Below are 25,101 nucleotides of genomic sequence, written 5' to 3' on the forward strand. Positions count from 1 at the left end.
GCATGGTTGTGTTCAGTATCACCAGGTGATTGTACTCTGTCAGTTTGGTCCAAATCCTGTACTGGGAAGTGCCTCAAAAAGGGGTGCCAATACTTAATGTCACCAAACGTGACCAAAGTTCATGGGTCAGATTGGCCTCCTTTAGAAACTCAGCCTCACCACATCTGGGCCCAGAACTCAACATTTGACCAAAATGGTCAGTAGCTCCATTTCCCACATGTGGGTGATGCTGTATTGGCCAATTGGGTCATGTCTGGGCATCATGCCAGGTCCTGTTGGAAGCAAAGGCCCAATAGGAAAGCATGTGACATCCAAAATGGGACAGCAAAGTGACATATCGCTGAAAGTCACTTGAAAATTTTAAAATGTCAAGAGGAAGTGACTGTGCGAATTTCAGATTGCTACATTAATCATAGCCGCTGCAGCGGGCGTCGAAAGTTGCCATTGTATCTCAATGGAGATTCTCCCTCTGGCCCTCAGAGTTCCGTCGTCATGGAAACTCACTGACACAGCTGCAGCGGGCTAGTCCACAGAAGTGCAGAGACTTTGTCAGACTCTGCCTCATTGAAATAGAATGGAATACTTTGCCTCAAACAACGCTCCATATCTCTTGTTCCGTAAATGGTAGAGACATAATTTTTTCAGCGTTTAGTTCCTAACGGATAGGAGAACAAGAAAAACTATCGGTTTTTGCTAGAAATATTTTAATTTAGGCGTAAAAAATTATGATATAAAGAGGATTTTAATGAAATTTGAGAAATCCTCTACAAACGGTCCCGAACAAATCGCTGTAGCTGAAAAAGTATAAGAGATATCAAAATAATTCTTTCACTCTGAGTATCAGCAGGCTTTTGAGGACTATGGAGTTCATTTTTAGGTTTGTACAAAAATCGGTGTAGGCACAGCGACGATGTAAAAAGTGGATGATGTGGAAGAATGAAGCTCCAAAGCGTTTTAAGGATTTTGCACATTCGCTACTCCCGAACAAATTGTTCCTGCGTAAAAACCGTAACAGTTATCCACAAAATTCCTTTTTTATGAGTGCCAGAAGGGTCGGGACATTCATGTGTGAAAGTCTCATGCCTGTAAATAAAACGGTTTAGGAGTAGTGACGATGTAGAAAAGTGCCTCATTTGGGGAGATTGAAGTCTGATCCTGTTTTAGCATTTTCCCAAAACGCTACTCCCGAACAAATTGTTCCTGCGGCAAAACCGTAACATTTATCGACAAAATTTCTCTTTTGTGAGCGCCAGAAGGGTCTGGACATGAATGTCTGATAGTGTCGTGCCTGTACATGAAACGGTTTAGGAGTAGTGACGATGTAAATACATGTGATGTTTTGGATTTCCAGGTGTCATTTTTGAAAACCGCTCCATAGGAAATGAATGGGGAAGGTTTCGGGTTAGTGTCGCTCTGAGGTGATTTGCGAAAAATCTATAAATACCACACCAATGATGGTTACATTTTCCGAATCCAGACAAAAATTCCTACGTTTTGATGTATAATTTATGTGGATAGGTTGAAAATTGAGCGAGTGAGAAGAAGTTGTTCGGAGAAGAAGAATTTGTTGAATTTCTAGAGTGCGCACTCTAACAGAGGCTCCTTGACAACCATAGCAACGCATGTTATTTGCTGAATTTCTTGAAAAGCCAAAATTATTTTAAGGAGGTACTATATGAAAATGGTAAAATATATGAAAAAGCTGAACTATACCATAATAGCTGAAAGATATCACTACATTTTAAAAGTTGAATGGCGTTTCTAGCTGAAAGTAGGCTGAAGCAGTAAGATGACAAAAAGCTGAAATATTAGAAGAATTTGAAGGATTCTCCATTCAGTTGAATGAGAGCAAAAAAGTTACAAAAAGTTGAATATTTTAAATATTATAAAAGTTATAATTACCAAAAGTCTTAGCAGTAATGTCCTGAAGGAGCTGAACGTTTTGATACCAGAATGGTTGAAATCGGTTGAAAAATGCAGAACTAGTAGGAAGTCGAAAAACGTACGGAATAATAATAATAATAATAACTAGAAAAGGCTGTTCCTGCGAAACAGCAGTGAGAATGCTAATCTGCAGAATGATTGAGCAGAAGATGCAGAAAACGCTGAAATCAGATTTGAAGAATTTGAAAAAAAATGTAAAAATTTGAAGGGATTTGAAGAATTTTAAAAAGTTTGAAGAATTGAAAGAAATAGAAAAATTTGAAGGAATTTGAAGAGTTTGAAAAATTTGAAGAAATTTGAAGAATTTGAAAAGTTTGAAGAATTTGAAGAAATTTGAAATATTTGAAAATGTTCAAAAAATTTGAAGGAATTTGAAAAATTTGAAGAATTTGACAAATTTGAAGAATTTGAAAATTTTGAAGAAATTTGGAGAATTTCAACAAATTTGAAGGAATTTGAAAAATTTGAAAATTTAAAAAAATTGAAGGAATTTGAAAAATTTGAAAATTTAAAAAAATTGAAGAATTTGAAGATTAAGAACAACTAAAAAAATTCTGAAGAAATTTAGCAAGGCGCCTGCCTTGTTGTACCGTCAAAAATACTAACGGGAAGTAACACTGCGAATTTCAGCTTCCTACGGTCTTCACAGCACCCGCAGTAGCCTTCGAAAGGTGCCATGTTAAGTCAATGGACCTCCTAGAAGCCTCTGGCTAAAAGGGTTGTCATAGAGACTCCCTCACAGCTGTAGCCCTCTATTTGTCTGTAAAGGCAGAACAACCCCGGCTAAGCAGAAGTTGGTAGGACCTTTCTAAAGCTACTTCTGGTTAGCAACATGCTAACCGTTAGCCGCTAGCATGGTTGTGTTCAGTATCACCAGGTGATTGTACTCTGTCAGTTTGGTCCAAATCCTGTACTGGGAAGTGCCTCAAAAAGGGGTGCCAATACTTAATGTCACCAAACGTGACCAAAGTTCATGGGACAGATTGGCCTCCTTTAGAAACTCAGCCTCACCACATCTGGGCCCAGAACTCAACATTTGACCAAAATGGTCAGTAGCGCCATTTCCCACATGTGGCTGGTGCTGAATTGGCCAATTGGGTCGTGTCTGGGCATCATGCCAGGTCCTGTTGGAAGCAAAGGCCCAATAGAAAAGCATGTGAAATCCAAAATGGGAAAGAAAAGTAACATATCGCTGAAAGTCACTTGAAAATTTTAAAATGTCAAGAGGAAGTGACTGTGCGAATTTCAGATTGCTACATTAATCATAGCCGCTGCAGCGGGCGTCGAAAGTTGCCATTGTATCTCAATGGAGATTCTCCCTCTGGCCCTCAGAGTTCCGTCGTCATGGAAACTCACTGACACAGCTGCAGCGGCCAGTCTCCCGAAGTGCAGAGACTTTGTCAGACTCTGCCTCATTGAAATAGAATGGAGAACTTTGCCTCAAACAACGCTCCATATCTCCTGTTCTGTAAATGGTAGAGACATAATTTTTTCAGCGTTTAGTTCGTAACGGATAGGAGAACAAGAAAAACTATCGGTTTTTGCTAGAAATATTTTAATTTAGGCGTAAAAAATTATGATATAAAGAGGATTTTTATGAAATTTGAGAAATCCTCTACAAACGGTCCCGAACAAATCGCTGTAGCTGAAAAAGTATAAGAGATATCAAAATAATTCTTTCACTCTGGGTATCAGCAGGCTTTTGAGGACTATGGAGTTCATTTTTAGGTTTGTACAAAAATCGGTGTAGGCACAGCGACGATGTAAAAAGTGGATGATGTGGAAGAATGAAGCTCCAAAGCGTTTTAAGGATTTTGCACATTCGCTACTCCCGAACAAATTGTTCCTGCGGAAAAACCGTAACAGTTATCCACAAAATTCCTTTTTTATGAGTGCCAGAAGGGTCGGGACATTCATGTGTGAAAGTCTCATGCCTGTACATAAAACGGTTTAGGAGTAGTGACGATGTAGAAAAGTGCCTTATTTGGGGAGATTGAAGTCTGATCCTGTTTTAGCATTTTCCCAAAACGCTACTCCCGAACAAATTGTTCCTGCGGCAAAACCGTAACATTTATCGACAAAATTTCTCTTTTGTGAGCGCCAGAAGGGTCTGGACATGAATGTGTGAAAGTCTCGTGCCTGTACATGAAACGGTTTAGGAGTAGTGACGATGTAAATACATGTGATGTTTTGGATTTCCAGGTGTCATTTTTGAAAACCGCTCCATAGGAAATGAATGGGGAAGGTTTCGGGTTAGTGTCGCTCTGAGGTGATTTGCGAAAAATCTATAAATCCCACACCAATGATGGTTACATTTTCCGAATCCAGACAAAAATTCCTACGTTTTGATGTATAATTTATGTGGATAGGTTGAAAATTGAGCGAGTGAGAAGAAGTTGTTCGGAGAAGAAGAATTTGTTGAATTTCTAGAGTGCGCACTCTAAACGAGGCTCCTTGACGACCATAGCAACGCATGTTATTTGCTGAATTTCTTGAAAAGCCAAAATTATTTTAAGGAGGTACTATATGAAAATGGTAAAAGATATGAAAAAGCTGAACTATACCATAATAGCTGAAAGATATCACTACATTTTAAAAGTTGAATGGCGTTTCTAGCTGAAAGTAGGCTGAAGCAGTAAGCTGTCAAAAAGCTGAAATATTTGAAGAATTTGAAGGATTCTCCATTCATTTGAATGAGACCAAAAAAGTTACAAAAAGTTGAATATTTTAAATATTATAAAAGTTATAATTACCAAAAGTCATAGCAGTAATGTCCTGAAGGAGCTGAACGTTTTGATACCAGAATGGTTGAAATCGGTTGAAAAATGCGGAACGAGTTAGGCGTCGAAAAACGTACGGAATAATAATAATAAAAAGTAAAGAAAAACAGGAAAACAATAAGTGAGAATGCTGTATAGCATTCTCACTTGATAATAAAAATAAAGAAAAACAGGAAAACAATAAGTGAGAATGCTGTATAGCATTCTCACTTGACTAGAAAAGGCTGTTCCTGCGAAACAGCAGTGAGAATGCTAATCTGCAGAATGATTGAGCAGAAGATGCAGAAAACATTGAAATCAGATTTGAAGAATTTGAAAAACTTTGAAGAATTGAAAGAAATAGAAGAATTTGAAGGGTTTTGAAGTTTGAAAAATTTGAAGAAATTTGAAGAATTTGAAATTTTTTAAGAATTTGAAACATTTGAAGAAATTTGGAGAATTTGAAAAAGTTTGAAGGAATTTGAAAAATTTGAAGAATTTGACAAACTTGAAGAATTTAAAAATTTAGAAGAAATTTAGAGAATTTGAACAAATTTGAAGGAATTTGAAAAATTTGAAAAATTAAAAAAAAATTGAAGAATTTGAAGATTAAGAACAACTAAAAAAATTCTGAAGAAATTTAGCAAGGCGCCTGCCTCGTGGTACCGTCAAAAATACTAACGGGGAGTAACACTGCGAATTTCAGCTTCCTACGGTCTTCACGGCACCCACAGTGCCCTTCGAAAGGTGCCATGTTAAGTCAATGGACCTCCTAGAAGCCTCTGGCTAAAAGGGTTGTCATGGAGACTCCCTCACAGCTGTAGCCCTCTATTTGTCTGTAAAGGCAGAACAACCCCGGCTAAGCAGAAGTTGGTAGGACCTTTCTAAAGCTACTTCTGGTTAGCAACATCCTAACCGTTAGCCGCTAGCATGGTTGTGTTCAGTATCACCGGGTGATTGTACTCTGTCAGTTTGGTCCAAATCCTGTACTGGGAAGTGCCTCAAAAAGGGGTGCCAATACTTAATGTCACCAAACGTGACCAAAGTTCATGGGTCAGATTGGCCTCCTTTAGCAACTCAGCCTCACCAAATCTGGGCCAAGAACTCAACAATTGACCAAAATGGTCAGTAGCGCTATTTCCCACATGTGGGGGGTGCTGTATTGGCCAATTGGGTCGTGTCTGGGCATCATGCCAGGTCCTGTTGGAAGCAAAGGCCCAATAGGAAAGCATGTGACATCCAAAATGGGACAGAAAAGTGACATATCGCTGAAAGTCACTTGAAAATTTTAAAATGTTAAGAGGAAGTGACTGTGCGAATTTCATGCTCCTACATTAATCACAGCCACTGCAGTGGATGTTGAAAGTTGCTATTCTATCCGAATGGAGCATGTCCCTCTGGCCCTCAGAGTTCCGTCGTCATGGAAACTCACTGACACAGCTGCAGCGGCCAGTCTCCCGAAGTGCAGAGACTTTGTCAGACTCTGCCTCATTGAAATAGAATGGAGAACTTTGCCTCAAACAACGCTCCATATCTCCTGTTCTGTAAATGGTAGAGACATAATTTTTTCAGCGTTTAGTTCGTAACGGATAGGAGAACAAGAAAAACTATCGGTTTTTGCTAGAAATATTTTAATTTTGGCGTAAAAAATTATGATATAAAGAGGATTTTTATGAAATTTGAGAAATCCTCTACAAACGGTCCCGAACAAATCGCTGTAGCTGAAAAAGTATAAGAGATATCAAAATAATTCTTTCACTCTGAGTATCAGCAGGCTTTTGAGGACTATGGAGTTCATTTTTAGGTTTGTACAAAAATCGGTGTAGGCACAGCGACGATGTAAAAAGTGGATGATGTGGAAGAATGAAGCTCCAAAGCGTTTTAAGGATTTTGCACATTCGCTACTCCCGAACAAATTGTTCTTGCGGAAAAACCGTAATAGTTATCCACAAAATTCCTTTTTTATGAGTGCCAGAAGGGTCGGGACATTCATGTGTGAAAGTCTCATGCCTGTACATAAAACGGTTTAGGAGTAGTGACGATGTAGAAAAGTGCCTCATTTGGGGAGATTGAAGTCTGATCCTGTTTTAGCATTTTCCCAAAACGCTACTCCCGAACAAATTGTTCCTGCGGCAAAACCGTAACATTTATCGACAAAATTTCTCTTTTGTGAGTGCCAGAAGGGTCTGGACATGAATGTGTGAAAGTCTCGTGCCTGTACATGAAACGGTTTAGGAGTAGTGACGATGTAAATACATGTGATGTTTTGGTTTTCCAGGTGTCATTTTTGAAAACCGCTCCATAGGAAATGAATGGGGAAGGTTTCGGGTTAGTGTCGCTCTGAGGTGATTTGCGAAAAATCTATAAATCCCACACCAATGATGGTTACATTTTCCGAATCCAGACAAAAATTCCTACGTTTTGATGTATAATTTATGTGGATAGGTTGAAAATTGAGCGAGTGAAAAGAAGTTGTTCGGAGAAGAAGAATTTGTTGAATTTCTAGAGTGCGCACTCTAACAGAGGCTCCTTGACAACCATAGCAACGCATGTTATTTGCTGAATTTCTTGAAAAGCCAAAATTATTTTAAGGAGGTACTATATGAAAATGGTAAAAGATATGAAAAAGCTGAAACATACCATAATAGCCAAAAGATATCACTACGTTTTAAAAGTTGAATGGCGTTTCTAGCTGAAAGTAGGCTGAAGCAGTAAGATGACAAAAAGTTGAAATATTTGAAGAATTTGAAGGATTTTCCATTCATTTTCAATGAGAGCAAAAAACGCACAAAAAGTTAAATATTTTAAATATTATAAAAGTTATAATTACAAAAAGACATAGCAGTAATGTCGTGAACGAGCTGAACGTTTTGATACGAAAATTGTTTAAATCGGTTGAAGTATGCAGGAGTAGTTAGATGCCGAAAAACGTACGGAATAATAATCAAGACCTGAAGGAACTTAATAAGTGAGAATGCTGTATAGCATTCTCACTTGATAATAAAAATAAAGAAAAACAGGAAAACAATAAGTGAGAATGCTGTATAGCATTCTCACTTGATAAAGAAAAACAGGAAAACAATAAGTGAGAATGCTGTATAGCATTCTCACTTGATAAGATGAATAAACCTCACCTAATCTGATTAGTTTTTTTGTGGCGCTAGTAATTCAAATTAAACTAATTTTATGCAAATGGAGATTACCTTACCTTGTTAAAACATGATGATAACATCATGTGAAAAAATAATGTTTTAAGAATAATGATAAAAAAGAAATGTTTTTGAAGAATTGATCATTCACTTCTTTTTTTGCCTTTTATTCCATTTAAAACATGCACTCTGACTCTATTCTTTAAATAATCACCTGTCTTAAAAGCTTCCAAAATACATCAGGGAGACTTTATTTTTCAAAATTCTCCCCTCCGGGACTCGGGCACCGGCATAAGTGCACCCTCCTACCTGATAGTGTGTGGCCTGCTACTGTAAAAATGTTTGACTGCCCTGCATATATATACATATATACATATATATATATTTAATATGAATAACATGTAAAATATTTCAGCACCTAATTTCCTAGTACTTGATAGTGTTAGTACATCCACTGACTGTAGAATTACCTGTGAAACGTTTTCACACAGCCAGAAAACTGCTTGTTGTTGCAACCAAATCCTGTGGGATTCTGTGAGAGTAGGGAGTAGCAAGATGGCGGCCAGTGACTTCAGTTTTTAGGCTAAATCAGCACTCCAGTGTATTATATAGCTCAGTGGGTCTGGTCTAACCACGGCTGTGTTTCAGGGCCGGGGCCGAGGCCGCGCGCTGCCTGAGAGGGTGAGGCGCTCCCTGAACCCCACGCTGCTCCGCAACGTCGACTACGACATCTGGCACAAGAACAAGAGAGGTGACGCACCGACACTCTGACGCTTCAGTCAGGTTCACGGTCAGGTTCACGGTCAGAGCTGCACTGGAACCTCAAAACGTTCCACATTAAGCCACTTTAGACCCAGAGAGCCACTAAAACACATCCCTAAATCAGCTGAGAAGAGCTGCAGCAGCCGCAGAGAATCAGACCTGAGAGCTGGTGATGTAACAGGAAGTGAAGTGTGACGGCGCGGTGCTGCCCTCTGCTGTCCGTTTGCTGCCGTTTCTGGTCTAGATCAGACGATTTGCTGCTGCTCAGTGTTTCTAAATCAAAGGGACAGAACAGAACCTCTGCCTTTATTTACCCCATGAAGAACAACCACAATTCTGCGGCTGTTTTATAGAAATTAGGGCTGCACAATTAATCGCATTTGCAATATAATCACAATTTAAAAAAAACGCAATTTCCTAATCGCAGAGGTCTGTAATTTTTTGGGGTAACATGTTTAAAGTGGGTTTGCCTCCACATGGAAGGGAAGACAGTTGCAGCAGTGAGATAATCTAATTTAATTACTTGTTTTAGAGTTTATATATTAATACTGTTTTACCAGAAACTTTCAGGAATCTTACCATAGCATCAAGTTCTGGTCAATAAGTTTAATTTATAGACTTGTTTGTTAGTTGCACTTTATGTTCAACAAGGATTGATGTCCAAATCAATTAAAAGCTGTTCTCTTGAATAATATTCTGATTAATTAAACCATTAAAAGTTCTTGTTTTAAATAGTCCTTGTTTACAAACATCTTTATCTAGAGGCCATTTTTGTTGCTTGTGGTTTAATGCAGAGAAATGTCAAAATAAAATCACAATTTTGGTTGAAATATATTGTAGTCAGAACGCAATCATTTCTGCTCCGAGTTGAGACGCAGCGGCTCTTTTAGCTCCTGATCTGCACAGCGATGAAACAGACTGATTTGTTGTTTGTATATGTTTAAAAAGACATGATAAATTAAACTGGAAAAAAATTGCATTAAATCACAATATTAAAATAAGAAATTGCAGTTCGATTATTTTCCAAAATCGTTCAGCCCTAAAGGAAATTCAACAACTCTGCCAGTGTCAAAAGTTTCTCCTATGAACAAATCTTGGTGAAGAAAACTGTGATTTCAGATTATTTTCTTTGCTTTGAATCCGAACACGTCTCGATCTGATCAGGGAGTTGTGGCTGTTTATCAGAATCAGAAATACTTTAATAAATCCCAATAATCCCATTTTTTTTTTAATAATCCCAGAGGGAACTTGCTGTTTCAGACTAATAATTCAACCTTCTGCTCCGTCTGAGCGTTGAAGCGCTCCTCTGGGATTCAGCTGAACTAGAGCTTCAGGTTTCAGCCTGTTTTCAGCTTTAATCTGACTGTTAACATAAAGCTGATGAATAAAGGACAGGGACAATGAGAAAACATGGATTTATATGTGTCTGTGTGTCTGTTTGCCTCCAGCCCAACAGAAGATGGACTACTCCATCGCCGCAGGGATGCAGTTCTCTGCGGGGGATCGCTGCCAGGTCGGTGCCGTGCGTCCTCTGTTTGCTCGTCTTTTAAAAACGCAGACCAGAGTTTCCATTTTGTTTCTCTATGTGCCGCCCTCAGGTCCGCCTGGAGAAGGGCCGCACCTACAAGGCCACCATCAGAGAGGCGGCGGCCGAGAACGGCCGCGTGACGGTTTACGTGGAGGAGCTGGGGGAGAAGTAGGTGGCGGCGCTGAGGACCGGAGGTCACCGCGCGTTCAGGCTAGCTAGCGCCGCTAACCGGCTGTGTTGCTGTGCAGGCAGGTACCCCTGTGGAGCCTCCGGCCAATCAGCGAGGAGAACAGCTGGACCACCGTCACCAACCGCGACAAGAGGCTGAGCAACGGACACGGAGGTGAAGCTGCTGCTGGGAGCAGGCGGGTTAAACGCCTCACAGGGGGCAGAACGCGTACGCCGCCGTTCATACGGAGGACAGAAGGGTTCTTTACATCCTGTAGGAAACAACCAGAGGGAAAATGTATCATTTATATATATATATATCTATATATATATAGATATAGATATAGATAGATATAGATATATAGATATAGATATAGATATATAGATATAGATATAGATATATAGATATAGATAGATATAGATATATAGATATATAGATATAGAGATATAGATATAGATAGATATCTAGATAGATATACAGTGTGTGATTTGCAAAAAATAAAAACCAGAGGGGTGGGGGTAATTTCAAAAGTTTTATTAATGAATAAAAGTTTTATTAATAATGGTTAGCTAGCAGGTGCTCTTTCAGGTAGCTAGCTAGATCCAGTAGGTTAGACTATTGTTTTTAAACTTGCGCCATCTACTGTCGGGACTCGGGAGTGGGTATTAGTTTACTTTAACCGCTTTGAGCAGAAAACGTAATAATTCTCTTTAAAAACAAACAAAAAAAATTAAATTTACAAATGTGAAGGACACAAGACGTATATTAATATAAATTTTGAAAAAAAAAAAACATAATATTACTTATTCCGATCAGAGGGGAGAGGAATGTATCCCCCCCACCCCTGAGATAAAACATGAATTATATATATATATATATATATATATATATATATATATATATATATATATATATATATACTCTCTGATTGGAGGACTTCTGGTACATTTCTGGACTAAGTCAAAGTTATAAATCTCTTGACATCCATAGGGAATTATTCAAAGATGCTGCACTGCAAAAACAAAACTAAAATTGAGTCAAATGTTCTTCAACTGAGTGCATTTGTCCTTGATTTGAGCACGTGAATAAGATGATTTTCCAATGCAATGAGATTTTTGCACTTAAAATAGGAACAAGTCATCTCTAGCATCTTGTTTCAAGTGCAGGATGTCTAATTATCTTATTTTAGGGGTAAAAATACTTATTCCATTGGCAGATATTATTTACCTGCTCAAATCAAGGACAAATGCACTAATTTCAAGAAAATTTGACTTATTTTTAGTTCCGTCTTTGCAGTGTGATTCACACGTGCAGAATTGTCGCACTTCTTCTGAGCGTGATGCCGGACGTTAAGCTTCCAGCGGCCGCTCACCTCAGCGGCGATCGTCTGCTGGAAGCTTAACGTCGGCCAACGTGTCGCCTTCAGCCAGAAAACCTGAAAGAAAAAAAAATCACAGGAAACACAAGAGCCTCTTTACTGACTGTGGTACTCAAGTAAAAGCAGCAATACTTCCCCATATTTCTGCTCAAATCAAAGTAACATCAGGATGTTTACGCTCAGCGTGACGTAGATATTTAGCGACATCCGAGCTCGTTTTAGAGGAACCTGTGTAACTTCCTGCTGCTGACAAACGACGACAAGCTCCGGTTTAGTCCGCCGTTCTTCCTCCGTCGTCGCCGTAGCTGAAGTAGAAAGCGTCTTTCCTACTAAGCTCTCTGCGTGTCTCCGTCTGCTCTCTCTTTCTCTTCTGCCACTAACCAGGTTCTCTGACTCTTTCAGACTGGGAGGCCCGGGGAAGAGGCCGAGGAAGAGGGAAGTCCATCCCGGCAGCAGCAGCCTCCTCCTCCTCCTCCTCCTCTGTTTCCCAGGCAGCCACGGTGGGCTCCAGTGGGCGCGTGCAGAAGCAGCACTCATGGCCCCCCCAGGCCACCGTAGAGGAGCAGGGAGGGCCCAAGTCCAGCAGGTCAGCGTCTTTACTTCACCCAGCTTTCCCTTCACATGCCTGAATGTTCAGTTTTCTCCTCGTTCAGCTTAAACTGTTCTTTAGCCATTATAGAACCGCTCCTTATTTATAATAACTGTGGTAAAGAACAAAGGTTTGAACTAAATAACTCAGCACTAGCCAGTCAGTTTATCGTCGTTTTTAAAAGGTCTTTTAAAGTTTTCATTAGACTGTTGGACTCGTTTTCCTCTTTATTTCTGACGTGTACCTGAAACCGGCTTCTGCAGTGTATTCTACAGGTCGTAGATGATACTGCAGACAATTATATATACAATATAAAATAGGTCTCGAGGTTCCCTACGTTCATGCAGAAGCAATCTGTGGTCCAGGGACCCTGAGTGACTGTTTTTAAAGGTATATGGCCTCGTAATATGCTTATTATATTATTATTTATATGCTGATAATGATAAAATAAGATTATATACACCAAGCTTCCATCTCGATAATGTTTTATGGTCCTTTTAGAGCCGTAAGATAATCCCCTCTCTGGTTCGATCAACAATTATAAACAGACGTGGCGCCATCTAGTGGCAGCTATTTAATAAATCAACATTAAATAATGCCTGGAGCCGCTGGCCTCCCATTGGCTGGTTCATGTCATGTGACACTGATTAGAAAGCAGCTCAACTTAAGGGTCAATTATTGGCTCTTCTTCTGCAGTTTGGTGGTTTTTGCTGAGCGTCAGCAGCATTTTGCTGCCCCCAACAGGTCAGATGGAGAACTTGGATCCTGTTATGGTCCCTTTTACCCAGTGGACGTTTTCTGTCTCCACCCAGGGGTTTGATGTCTAAAAACTAAATAAAATACATCAAATAAGCTGTTAGAGCTGCAACTGACGATTATTTTTATTGTCTACTAATCCATTGATTATTTTTTTTTTTTTTTTGTATGGCCTCCATTATCCCTTCAGTTGCTTGTAAAGATATGTTGACTCAGCTATTCTTGTCTGCACACCTTTGAACGGCTCTTTATTGCCTCTCATTGTCTTTTATTTATTAGTTAGTTAAATTTAAAATATTTTATGGAGGATCATTTATAGAGCTTAGTTTATTTTTTTAATATTTCTATCAAAGTAGATTTTTTATTTTTTTTTACCATAAAAATGTTTTAACATTCAAGCTTTTAACGTTGCTTAATGTTTATAAAGATTTTAAACTCTAGTGTAAAAAATTAGCATATTAGCATGTTTACAGTCAGGCTTGTTCTCTTTAATTAGGCGATATTCACTGCATCAATATTAAAAACAAGCAAATTATTCATTTCCAGATAAACTCCGGCGCTCTAGTGACTAAATAAAACGATGCCGTCACTTTAATCTGAACCGTTAATCTCAGTGATGAATGAACTCTGAAATAATCCCAATAATAACCGTCAGAAATCACCTGACTGAAATGTAGCGGTAGATTTAAAACAGTCTAACCCCCCGGAGGCCTCGCCTCCTCCAGGACTGAGGAGCTTCGTCCTCCTCTCAGCGAGAAAAGACATAACGGGCTTCACACCACTGAGCCACATCGTTAAAGACCAGGCAGATATTTCAGCTTTACAGCCATATTCCTGCCTAAAATCAACCTAAAACTCAAAGAAAGTGTAATTTACAAAACTACCAAAGTAATGCCTTCTTCTTTGGTCCATTTCTGCGTGGAGCTGCAGTTAATTATAAGAATCTAACCTGGTCCTGTTACTCCAGGACTAAGATAGTGACTATTCTGGAAATGTTCCCCCTTAATTATCACAATATGAATTTTTTTCTCATAATATTACCACTTTTTTTTACTTTATTCTCCTATGACGTTTTTCTCGTATTAGTAATTTTATCTATTTAATACTCCCCCAAAAAGTCTGTTGCTAATTTGTGTTGCATCCAGATGAATCTTAAAAGGTTCATCTGGCTGCCAATCTCAATTATTCTCTATATATTTTTTTACAAGTGTGTATATATAAGCTCCATCTATATCAGGGGTGTCAAACATACGGCCCGCGGGCCAGATCCGGCCCGCCGAACAATTTAGTCCGGCCCTGTGGCTAAATGCATTATCATTATTTTAAAAAAAAAAATGTTTTTTTTTTTCCCCCAGTGTCCTGTCTGGCAATGTGGCAATAAGAATTGTTGTCTTAATGCCAAAAAGAGCTCATCAGATTTGACTTTCACAGGTGGAACAGTACGGCTTTTACCATAGTGCTCTGCTTGATTTATGAATGTGAATAGTTTTATTATGATTCATGCGGGGAATATCTCAAATGATATGGACACTACAATGGGAAAGTAGGAGAGGAAAGGAAGAACAAGAAGAAAAAAGAAAAGGTGAAAAAAGGAGGAGATAAAAGGAAGAGAATGATAAAACAATTATTGAAAAAACATGTACTTTGTTTAATTGAAAATCTGCAGTTCCTATTTTGTCCACGAGGGGCGCTGTGTTTTAATTAGCAGATTAAGCTTCAGGTGTGGAAAAATTTAAATCATTTCTTAATTTTTATCTGTTTGATGTATTTTGTCATGTAGGACAGTGTTTTTAAGTTCCAAAAAATGTGAATAAATGTTTTTCAACATTGTATAATCACTCAGCTCTTATGCATAATGTACAAGTAAATGTTTAACTGAGTAAAAGTATTGTTGAAATTGCACATACTTTTCTTAAAAACGCTGAGGTTATTCATAATATATTGTGTAAAAGTGAAATTAATTTAACATAAAAATCAACAAGTCCACTTTTATTAGTTCTATTTATCTTGCAATGAGTTTACTCGTGTGGCCCTCTTGAGATCAGATTAAGCTGAATGCGGCCCCTCAACCAAAATGAGTTTTACTCCCCTGATCTATATCTTTCTATCTGAATACTTAAAACATATATAACACATATATAACACTGAGACCGCAGCCATGTTTATATATTTTTAGACAACGCAGGATAACATCAATAACATCAACCAATCATAGAAAAGGAAGAAATCTTGGTCGTTGCATTTAACCATAACCATCCCTTAGGGAGCAGTGGGCAGCTGTCACAGCGCCCTGTGAAATGATTAAAATGTAGTTCTGGCATGAAATGTGTAAAGGCTTCCTGGACCTGAACTCTTCAGGGTTTCTCTGTGCAGGAAGTCGCTGGGCGCCACAGAGCCGTACTTTGGTCTAACGGAGAAGGAGCGCTTGGCCAAGCAGGAGGAGGAGATGAACGTGGCGCTGGTGGAGATCCAGCTCCGGGACGAGGAGAGCTTCCCTGCCCTCGGCGTGAGTTCACCGTGCTTCCTCTTAGAGATCGTGATGAAGATGATGTTTTATTTGCTTTTTAACACCCTGCACTTTAGGCTGGGCGTACACCGTCCGATGTTTTCAGCCGTCGTCCTCAGATGCAGCTTTGAATCGCTCACAGCTCTCCGTCTCTGTTCTGACTGACGCTCTGATGACCTGACTGCTGTCACTGTAAAAACCCAAAGTCAGCCTCGTAGGGAGACGGCGCTACTCAGACTCGTCTATCCGGAACGTAGACAGTAGAAGAAGAAAAAGGCGGAAGTGTCGATGCTCACTGTTAAATACGCTGAGCTATATTATACACTGGAGTGCATTAAAAACTGAGTGGCACTGATCGAGTAAAGTTTTTCAGATTGTTAAGTCCACGCAGGAGTAGAATCAGAGGAAATCATTTAGCGATTATTGGTTAAGGCGAGAGCAAACTGTCTTTACCTGTCTTTGAGTTTATACAAAACTTCTACATTTAGTTTTAAAAGCAAATGTTAACTGAGGCTTTCAAAACTTGGCTACCCAGTAGAGGGCGATAAAGCGCATTGAGACGGCTTCAACTCGGCAAAGAAGAGAAGGGCTCCTTGCACTGAGCTATATAATACACTGGAGTGCTGATTTATCCGAAAACCTGAAGTCACTGGCCGCCATCTTGCTACTCCCTACTCTCACAGAATCCCATAGGATTTGGTTGCAACAACAAGCAGTTTTCTGGCTGAGTGAAAACGTTTTAACACAGGTAATTCTACAGTCAGTGGATGTATTAAAACTATTAACTACTAGGAAATTAGGTGCTGAAATATTTTACATGTTATTCATATTAAATATATATATATATATATATATATATATATATATATATACATATATATATATATATATATATATATATATATATATATTAATTTTATGACCCGCTTAATAAATAAATAAATAAAATGCAAAATATTTCAGCACATAACTTTCTCAGTACTTGATATTTTTAGAACATAACATAAAACTATATGACATTTGACATTTTAAAAGTCTTAAGCCCCCCTGAACATGAGAAAATCCTTGTTAGTCGATGCTGTAGCGCACATATTCCCTAGTTACTGGGGGGAAATAGGGAGTACCAATATGGCTGCTGGTGGCTTCAAAGCGACTCGTTCTAACAGCGGGCAATTAGCACTCCAGTGTATAATAGAGATCAGTGGTTAAATATGAGGCTCACTAGAACAAAACGCGCTGCCTTTGCAATTCTATGAGTTGCTCCTCCGTAGTTTGACTCCATGTGACATGTACCGCCGTCATGCTTCTCTCCACTGTTTTCGTTTAATAATAATAAGAAGAATCTACTTGTTTGCACATGCTCAGTGCGCGAGGTCGGGGGAAATCGGCTCATAGCTCTGCTTCAACAGCAGGAGGCGCTCACGATCGCTCAGGAAGGCCGACTGAATGTCAGACATGTTTAATTTTCATCCCACCACCTGATTCCTGATCAGGAGGTGATGGTGAGAAGCTAATCGCACCTCGTTACCCTCGTGTACGCCCGGCTTTAAATGTACGGCACAGTTGTTAAGCATCGTCCTGGCTCAGGATCTCCATTAGGAGGAGAGTTATTTGATGAGTGAGCCAAAGGAGTCTGTGACTCTTTGATCGGTTCGTTTCTCCTGTGGAAAGCAGACGTTTCCTCCTCCAGTTTATCCAGTTTAAGGCATGAGAGCGTTTCTCCCCTCAGAGTCAGGCTGCGGCTCAGGCTGACGCCGGCAGGAAGAAGAGCGCAGAGAAGAGGCGGCCCCAGAGAACCAAGGCTGTGAGTTCAGAGCAGAAACTGATCATTTAGGCCACGATGGACCAAACATAGACTTAATTCATCTAAATATGGCCACTTTTTGGTGTTTGAACCTGTTAGTTTCATTAAATTCAATCTGATTCTCCACAGAAGAGTCCGGTGGAGGACGTGGCAGGCGACAGACCTACGTCCTCCTCCCCACCTCCTGCACCTCCGCCCAGCGCTCCTCCTGCCGTCAAACCCGCTGCTAGCTCCGACCCGGCCGGCCGGAGCCATCCGAATGTAAACATGGCCGCCGCTCCAGGCTCCGCCTCCGTTCTGCCGCCGGCCCGTGCCGCCGAGGAGCCCGGACCGGACGGCGAGTCCTACGCCTCCGCTGCCACCGTGCCCCTCTCCCCTCCGCCGGGCATCAAGCCGCCCGCCCCGTCCTCCGCCAGCCTCTTCTCCTTCATCACCCTGGTCCTCCCCGCCGCTTCCTCGGCTCCGCCTTCGTCTTCCTCGCCCGCCGCCTCTCCTCCGACCTTCATCGCTCCCATCGCTCCGAGCCCGACGGCTGCCCAGGGCTTCAAGCGGCCCTTCTCCCCCCTCGCCTCCCTGCCCCGCTCTCCCAGTCCCACGTCTTCCTCGACGGTCCCGCCTCCTGTTCAGGTCCAACAAGCTCCGCCGGCCCAGACAAGTAAGTTTAGAGCCGTGCGAGCGCACAAACGTGGGCCTGCACTGCAAAAAATGCACTAATTATATCCAATTATCTTATTTTAGGGGTCAAAATACTCGTTCCATTGGCAGATTGTCTTATTAACCTGCTCAAATCGAGGACAAATACAGTCATTTCAAGAAAGTTTTTACTTAAAATGTTCCCTTTTTACAGTGTGACACGTGGTTCTGTCTGCTGGGTGTTTAATATGTGCAGCACTCCACACCAAACTAATGCAGGAGTGGCTGATAACCATGACAGACGGAGGCTGAAGATGAATTTAACCTGTTTTTAACCTGCAGAGTTGTTATTTTCAGTGTCGAGTCAGCAGAGTGAGTGAGGGTATGGCAAGCCCAATGGTCATATAATGAAGCGTTTATGCTAAACACTGATCTTCTGGACCAGATATCTGGGTTTTTGCCTACTTGTTTCTCACTGGTACAACAAATAAAAGATAAATACGCCACCACACACTAAATAATCACTAGTGTCACGCCACCTGGGTGTGTTTTAACATTTTTTTATAGAGCCTTTTGTGTTACTAAATCAAATTGAGCTGATTGTTCTCTTCATAACAAGAATGATTTGGGTTTTAAGGACCCTGCGGTAGACGTATGTCCAGCTTAGTTTAACTTAGCTGGAGTTTCTTTTTGCTGCCTGGGATCCTTTAGGTGTTCTATGAAGGTAAAATTACTCCAGTCTGCTCACGTCTCATGCTGCAAATTTAAAAGAAACTTAGTAAATAAAAACAGGTGGTGTGCCTGTTTACCATTCATATTTCAGTCATTGTGGATAAAAATGGCCTCAGGCGTCCCTGAATCATCCAGTGAAGGGCCGTCCTTCAGTCAAAAGTCCCCATAGGGACACTTTAAGCCAGACTGGAGACATTTTCTCTCCCTCTATGGGATTTATCATCTTATCTATGATCGTCGCCCTGGAAATGTGTGGCATTTGATTTCAGGACCTTCCCTCTTCAATTCACTTTTATTCATATATTGCCAATTCACAACATATGTCGCATTAAGGCACTTTAAAAAGTCAGACTCCATCAGATCCTCCAGGTTGGTCAGAAAGTTTCCTCTCTAAGGAAACCCAGCAGGTTGCATCAAGTCTCTCCAAGCAGCATTCACTCCTCCTGAAAGAGCGTAGAGCCACAGTGGACAGTCGTCTGCATTGTTGATGGCTTTGCAGCAATCCCTCATACTGAGCATGCATGAAGCAACAGTGGAGAGGAAAACTTTATTCCTTTTTCATCCATTTATCTCCATCCATTACTTGTTTTTCCCTCCATTATTTTGCCCAAATATTTTAATCCAGGCCTTTTCAGACCTTCTGGAGGGTCGAGGTGGAGTCAGGAAGAGCACAGGATTTATTATTAATGGAGAAAAGGTGTAGCAGTTAGTCTGAGCTGCCTAGTAATGGTCAGAATGAGCAGCTCTGGGTAGAAAGTAGGGCTGGGCGATATGGATTAAAAAATAAATCTCAGATTTTATCATACCAAATCCGATTAATCGATTTTTTTTCCTCCTTTTTGTTTCATAAAAAGAAATTAAAGAAATTATTTTAAAACCTTGCTTTTTATGTCAAGCATTTCGTCAGGGAGTTGACCTGAATTCAAAGTGCAACTAAAAACAAGCTGTGAAACATGCTTGTAAAACAAGATGGCAGCCGTGCCATTATAAACAATGAAAATATAACAAAACATTTGCTGCTAGTGGTATTACACATTGAGCTCAGAACTGGCTTCACTGCACTTGTGAACTTCAAACTAAGTAAAAAAATAAGTAAATGAAGTACCTCGTATTATGGTAAAAAAAAAAGTTTCTACTTAACAATATCTTGACAATATATTTGCCTAAACATATATTCAGCATCACATGCTGTTCTCTTCATGGAAACCCAATGAGTGTATTGGCAAAATAAAATCCAGATTTTCCAAAAATGAAATCTTAAAGAATTGTAAATTCGAATTAATCGATTAAATCGATTTATCGCCCAGCCCTAGTAGAAAGTGAGTAGAAATCAGCACCAAATGATGCCCGCTGTCCGTCTCTCTAAGCGTGTTTGACCCGTTCCTGTTGGTCTGAATACTTTACACCCTCATCTGCAGGTGATCCTTTCCTGTCTCATCGTGTTTTTTTTGTATTTTTCAGACGCTTTGCCAAAGATTGAGGAGAGTCTGCCAGGAAGTCAGGCTTCACAAAGTGGGACGTCCGTCTCTCCGGAGCCGACCAAAGCTCCGGTTCCCCAGGAGGAAAAATCGACCCAACAAGAGGCCCAGACCCAAAGTCAACCTTCTGAGCCGCAGAGCCAAGCCCAGACGCCCCAGACTGAGGCCCGGGCCTCGGACCACCAGCCCCACGCTGACGTGGCTGCAGAGCCTCAAACACTCCCCCAGACTGAGGGCTCCCCCCTTCAGTCCCCACCTCCAGAGGCTCCCCAGTCCGCCAGCACCGAGAGCAGAGAGGAGCCTCCGCCTCAGAGGTCTGACTCTCCTCCTCCTGCTGCTGCCTCCCTGCAGCAACACCCCCCCAGTCTTCCCAGTCTCCCCCAGTTACACCCTCAGTTTCTTCACCCTCACTCCATCCCCGGGGCCGTCCCCCTGCAGCAGATGTCCCAGCTCTGCCAGGACCCCCTCTACCCCGGCTTCCCCCAGGGGGAGAAAGGAGAGGTCGCCCAGATCCCTCCGTACTCGTCCAGCGAGTCTGGAGACGACCTGCCCAAAGGTGGGCGGATATCAGAAAAAATAATCTGTTTTAATAGTATTTAGGAGTATTGTTTAAAAGCAATTTATTTTCACCTTTTAACCAAAAAATCACAAAAGCACATGTTGGGTGTTAATTGTATCTGGAAAGAGATAAATGGTTTTACACAAATCATGTGTTATTGACGTTTAACATTTAACATTCATTGTTGTTTTTGTAGCAGGTGCCTCCACTATTTCATTTCATTTGTAAAGTAAATCTTAGAATAATTGTCTCAAAATGTTTATTAGCTGAAATGGGGACCTGGACTGAAGCTGAAGATGTTCATTGGTTGAGTTAAAAATTGAGTTTTTGAGGGACGTCTCTGGCTGAGATGTCTAGAAAGACAGCGGGAGAGGTTGATTGGACACTTGCAGAGGAGAGATGGTCAATAAATTGCACAGATGTGGAGCTCCTATAGACGAGAAAAGGAGGAAACAGGAGGTTCAAAGCAAATCTATGAACTGATTGTTAATCTATTAAAAAACTAGCAACTATTAGATTTCAATCAAAGAACACCCTATGATCTATATAATTATATCTTGTTCAATAATCACTATTTAGGTAGGAGCAACCTGATTAATCTTGATTTTTTTTCCATTTTTTTTTCTATCTTTTGTTTATAGAAAAAAAGCCCTAAAAAATATCCAGCAAAGACACATAATGATTTAACTAATTGTCTTTTTATTTTCCGTGCAGAGGTCAACATATTGAGATTTTTCTTCAACTTGGGCGTCAAGGTAAGCCGAGACATTACTTTTGCCGTTTTTTTTTAATAAACACAACTTTAAAAAGTCGCATTACTAAACTCAAACCTCGTCTGTCCTTCAGGCGTACTCCATGCCCATGTTCGCCCCCTACATGTACCTCTTCCCCCTGCAGCAGTACTACACCATCCAGCTCAAGCCCCAGACCCACCCCCCGTCCCCCCACTACCCCAGCCCCAGCCCGCCGGCCAAGCTGCAGGAGGCTTACCAGCCCAACCCGTACCCTCCGCCTTCGGCCTCCCCCCAGTACGACCACCAGACCCCCCCGGCTGAGCCCCCTCGCCCCACCGAGCCCAACTTCACCCAGATTCCTTACCAGGGGGTTGCCCAGCCTCCCCCACAGAGGATGCCCTGCGCCTCGTTGCCGTGGCAACAGGTGCCCCCACCCAGAAACCCCCCGTGCACGGTCGGGTATCCCTCGCCGCCCCCGCCATACTCCAACCTCGCCCCCTCCTCTCAGGCGTACCACCCAGGACAGCCCCCGGTGCACTCGGTGTACCCCCCGGCTGCAGCCCCCTACCCCGCCTTCTCCCTGAGATATCAGCCGTCGTCGGCGCCTGAGGAGCTCCAGGTGAGCGCGATGGAGCAGCTCCAGGCCGCCAACGCGGACCACATCCACGGCCACAGCCACGTCAGACTCCTGGGTCCTCTGGAGACTCCCCCCGCCGCCAGCATGGCTAACACTAGCAGCGGCAGAAGCATCGTGGTCACCAACAACTACGGTGTGTAGCCGGTTTTTTGTTTTCATTGGTTTAAATAAAGCTTTTAAAACTGCACAGTTTTCCCACCAGGGAGCGCTAACACTGAAATGTCTCAATGCAGCTTATAACCCAGCGTTTTCCCCATCAGCCATGAAGAAGGAGGGCGGAGAGGGTCTGACCCGAACGGTGCTGCTGGTGGACCCCCCACTCAACAACAAGCCTATAGTACGTACCGCACGCTCGCTCAACGCCCCTTTTATTTTAGACTTAGACAAACTTTGTCATTTTGTATGCACAGAGTGCGTACAGAATGAAATTTAATTTGCATACAGCTTAAGAATTGCAGTGGATTCCAGAATACAGTAGCTTTGCAGGATAATAAAGTAACTTTGCAGGAAAATAAAGTAACTTTGCAGGAAAATAAAGTAACTTTGCAGGATATAAAGTAACTTTGCAGGATAAATACAGTAACTTTGCAGGATAAATACAGTAACTTTGCAGGATAAATACAGTAACTTTGCAGGATAAATAAAGTAACTTTGCAGGATAAATGCAGTAACTTTGCAGGATAATACAGTAACTTTTCAGGATAAATACAGTAACTTTGCAGGATAAATACAGTAACTTTGCAGGATAATAAAGTAACTTTGCAGGATAAATGCAGTAACTTTGCAGGATAAATGCAGTAACTTTGCAGGATAATACAGTAACTTTGCAGGATAATAAAGTAACTTTGCAGGATAAATAAAGTAACTTTGCAGGATAAATGCAGTAACTTTGCAGGATAATACAGTAACTTTGCAGGATAATAAAGTAACTTTGCAGGATAAATAAAGTAACTTTGCAGGATAAATAAAGTAACTTTGCAGGATAAATACAGTAACTTTGCAGGATAAATACAGTAACTTTGCAGGATAATAAAGTAACTTTGCAGGATAAATGCAGTAACTTTGCAGGATAAATACAGTAACTTTGCAGGATAATACGCATCACACACACGGCACCCCCTTAGATATACCCTGAGAAAATCAAGTAATGGTTTATAATAGTTTATTCAACTGTTTGGTTAAATCCCAAAAGTTACGGTTCAGACGGCTAGAAATGGGAATTTGAGGCTGAAAACTGAAAGGTCAGCTGAGGCGTCTCCTGTCGGGTCTTAACGGCATTTTCTCCTACGGATGCATCTCAACCACTGACATCATCATCATCGAGGAGCTTATTTCTGTAATTCAATTCAAAACGATAAACTATAGCGATATATTCAGGCATTTATCCATCTACTGTATTTTATGGACTAAATATTCTTCCAAAGTGTGTAATGTCATTCCTTTAGGTCCACAGCTCTCTATTCGTCTCTGTCTGGAGGACAGAGTAGCTGGACTACACTGCCCTGTTTCCAACATAAGGCCAAAATAAGCTTAACTTCTTATGATCAGCATTTATGTTGTCCTCCTCTTGTCCACTTTCACCTTATAATCTGCTGTCGTGGTCAGAATAAGGCTACGTTCACACTGCAGGTCTTCATGCTCAATACGGACTGTTTGCTGAAATCTAATTTTCTGTATTTTATATTGTTTTTGTGGCGGCCGTTCCTATTACTATTAAATGCGACCGCCATCATGCTGCTGTCTGAACGATTTAAGACCGCTAACCGACCCTAGTAGTGTTCAATAAAGTTTTATTAAAAAAATTATAAAGCTGTTGAGCAATGGGAGCCGACGATATTAAGACCACGTCATAGCGAGACGAAGTATGATAAGAAGAAACCAGCACAGCTATTATTGGTCTTCTATGGAGCGCTAGCTGCTGCTACTGTGTTGGACGTGTAGCAAGAGACGATCAGGCCGCGAACGCTTTGATAAAAACTGATGCATAGACGAATTAGTAGCACATATGGAAGTGGCTCAAAGATTTTTTTTTTGGGAGTGAAAAGATCGGAATGGCGTACCGCGCACGTGACGTCACCGTCTCAAGAGCAACGCCCCTTTTGCCGCTTAGGTAGGGCATACAGGTAGAGAACGCCCGTAGCAACCAGCTATTACACGCACAACAGAACCAGCGATATGACCGACTTTATAGCCATCCCAAGACGATGTTCCAGGCGCACGGTTTACCGGTCGCACTGTTGAAGAACACACCAACCTTCAGCTCAAACGATGGCTTAAGTGTCGAGGGCTTAAAAATACCCGAAAACGGGCCGACTTGATCGAACGGTAAGCTTTGTTTGTTTTTTTTCCTGCGCGGTGGTCATGGCGTCATCGGCCGTTTTTTTTTGTTTGTAATCACCGTCCAGGGATCGGTATATGTTGCCAATAGGTAGCTACAAAACAACTGTTTACATCTCAGCTACCATGATAGCCTATATGCTATCATGGTAGCAGGCGCTCGGTTGACAAAGGTAAATGGTATTCAAAAAACTCTTACCTTGACTTGATGTCGCTGGAATTGGGTCAGGATGTTCTTCGGTTGGGCCCTTTCCTCCGACAAAATGCTTGCTACATATGTACGTGAATTTGGTAACTTTTTCCGGGTTGAACTGTTGTGTAGGCCGACCGCCCCGGTGTACCCAGCGCACACATTTCTCCTTGGCAGTCTTGAAGAAAACATCCTTCATATACGGCCGATCAGCGTACCTCGAGTCGCTGTTGCCCGTTCCATAGCAACAATGTTTATAAACCATGGTCTTAGATTTGGAAAAAGCAGTCGTTTACCGAGTAAATCCAAGGGTAACGCACGTCTCTTTTACAGCAAAACAGCGGCGGACTATGCAAGCTTGTCCTACTGCGTACCACGTGATGTGACGTCATCGTGACGTTATGTTTCTAAAAATAGCTCGCTCGCGGTACGCCATTGGACCGTGAAAAAGATAAGA

The 25,101-nt window shown here is 41.3% G+C and overlaps 1 protein-coding gene across 4 annotated transcripts in view; it reads left to right on the plus strand.

Moving 5' to 3' along the window:
• The window catches only part of otud4 (OTU deubiquitinase 4), a 45,429-nt gene that overhangs the window by 18,979 nt on the left and 1,349 nt on the right, over window positions 1–25,101 (plus strand). For 2 of the 4 annotated variants that reach the window (XM_036146730.1, XM_036146731.1), the window contains 12 exons: window positions 8,501–8,603; window positions 10,063–10,127; window positions 10,213–10,310; window positions 10,391–10,485; window positions 12,092–12,275; window positions 15,408–15,540; window positions 17,270–17,344; window positions 17,474–17,999; window positions 20,171–20,743; window positions 21,461–21,501; window positions 21,593–22,250; window positions 22,351–22,454. In XM_036146730.1, coding sequence (XP_036002623.1) covers window positions 8,501–8,603; window positions 10,063–10,127; window positions 10,213–10,310; window positions 10,391–10,485; window positions 12,092–12,275; window positions 15,408–15,540; window positions 17,270–17,344; window positions 17,474–17,999; window positions 20,171–20,743; window positions 21,461–21,501; window positions 21,593–22,250; window positions 22,351–22,454 — 2,655 coding nt within the window. The remainder of the gene's footprint in view (window positions 1–8,500; window positions 8,604–10,062; window positions 10,128–10,212; window positions 10,311–10,390; window positions 10,486–12,091; window positions 12,276–15,407; window positions 15,541–17,269; window positions 17,345–17,473; window positions 18,000–20,170; window positions 20,744–21,460; window positions 21,502–21,592; window positions 22,251–22,350; window positions 22,455–25,101) is intronic. The other 2 variants (XM_036146733.1, XM_036146732.1) reach the window with 2 other exon arrangements.

Source organism: Fundulus heteroclitus, chromosome 14 (genome assembly GCF_011125445.2).
Source record: "Fundulus heteroclitus isolate FHET01 chromosome 14, MU-UCD_Fhet_4.1, whole genome shotgun sequence".
NCBI classification, from domain to species: domain Eukaryota; kingdom Metazoa; phylum Chordata; class Actinopteri; order Cyprinodontiformes; family Fundulidae; genus Fundulus; species Fundulus heteroclitus.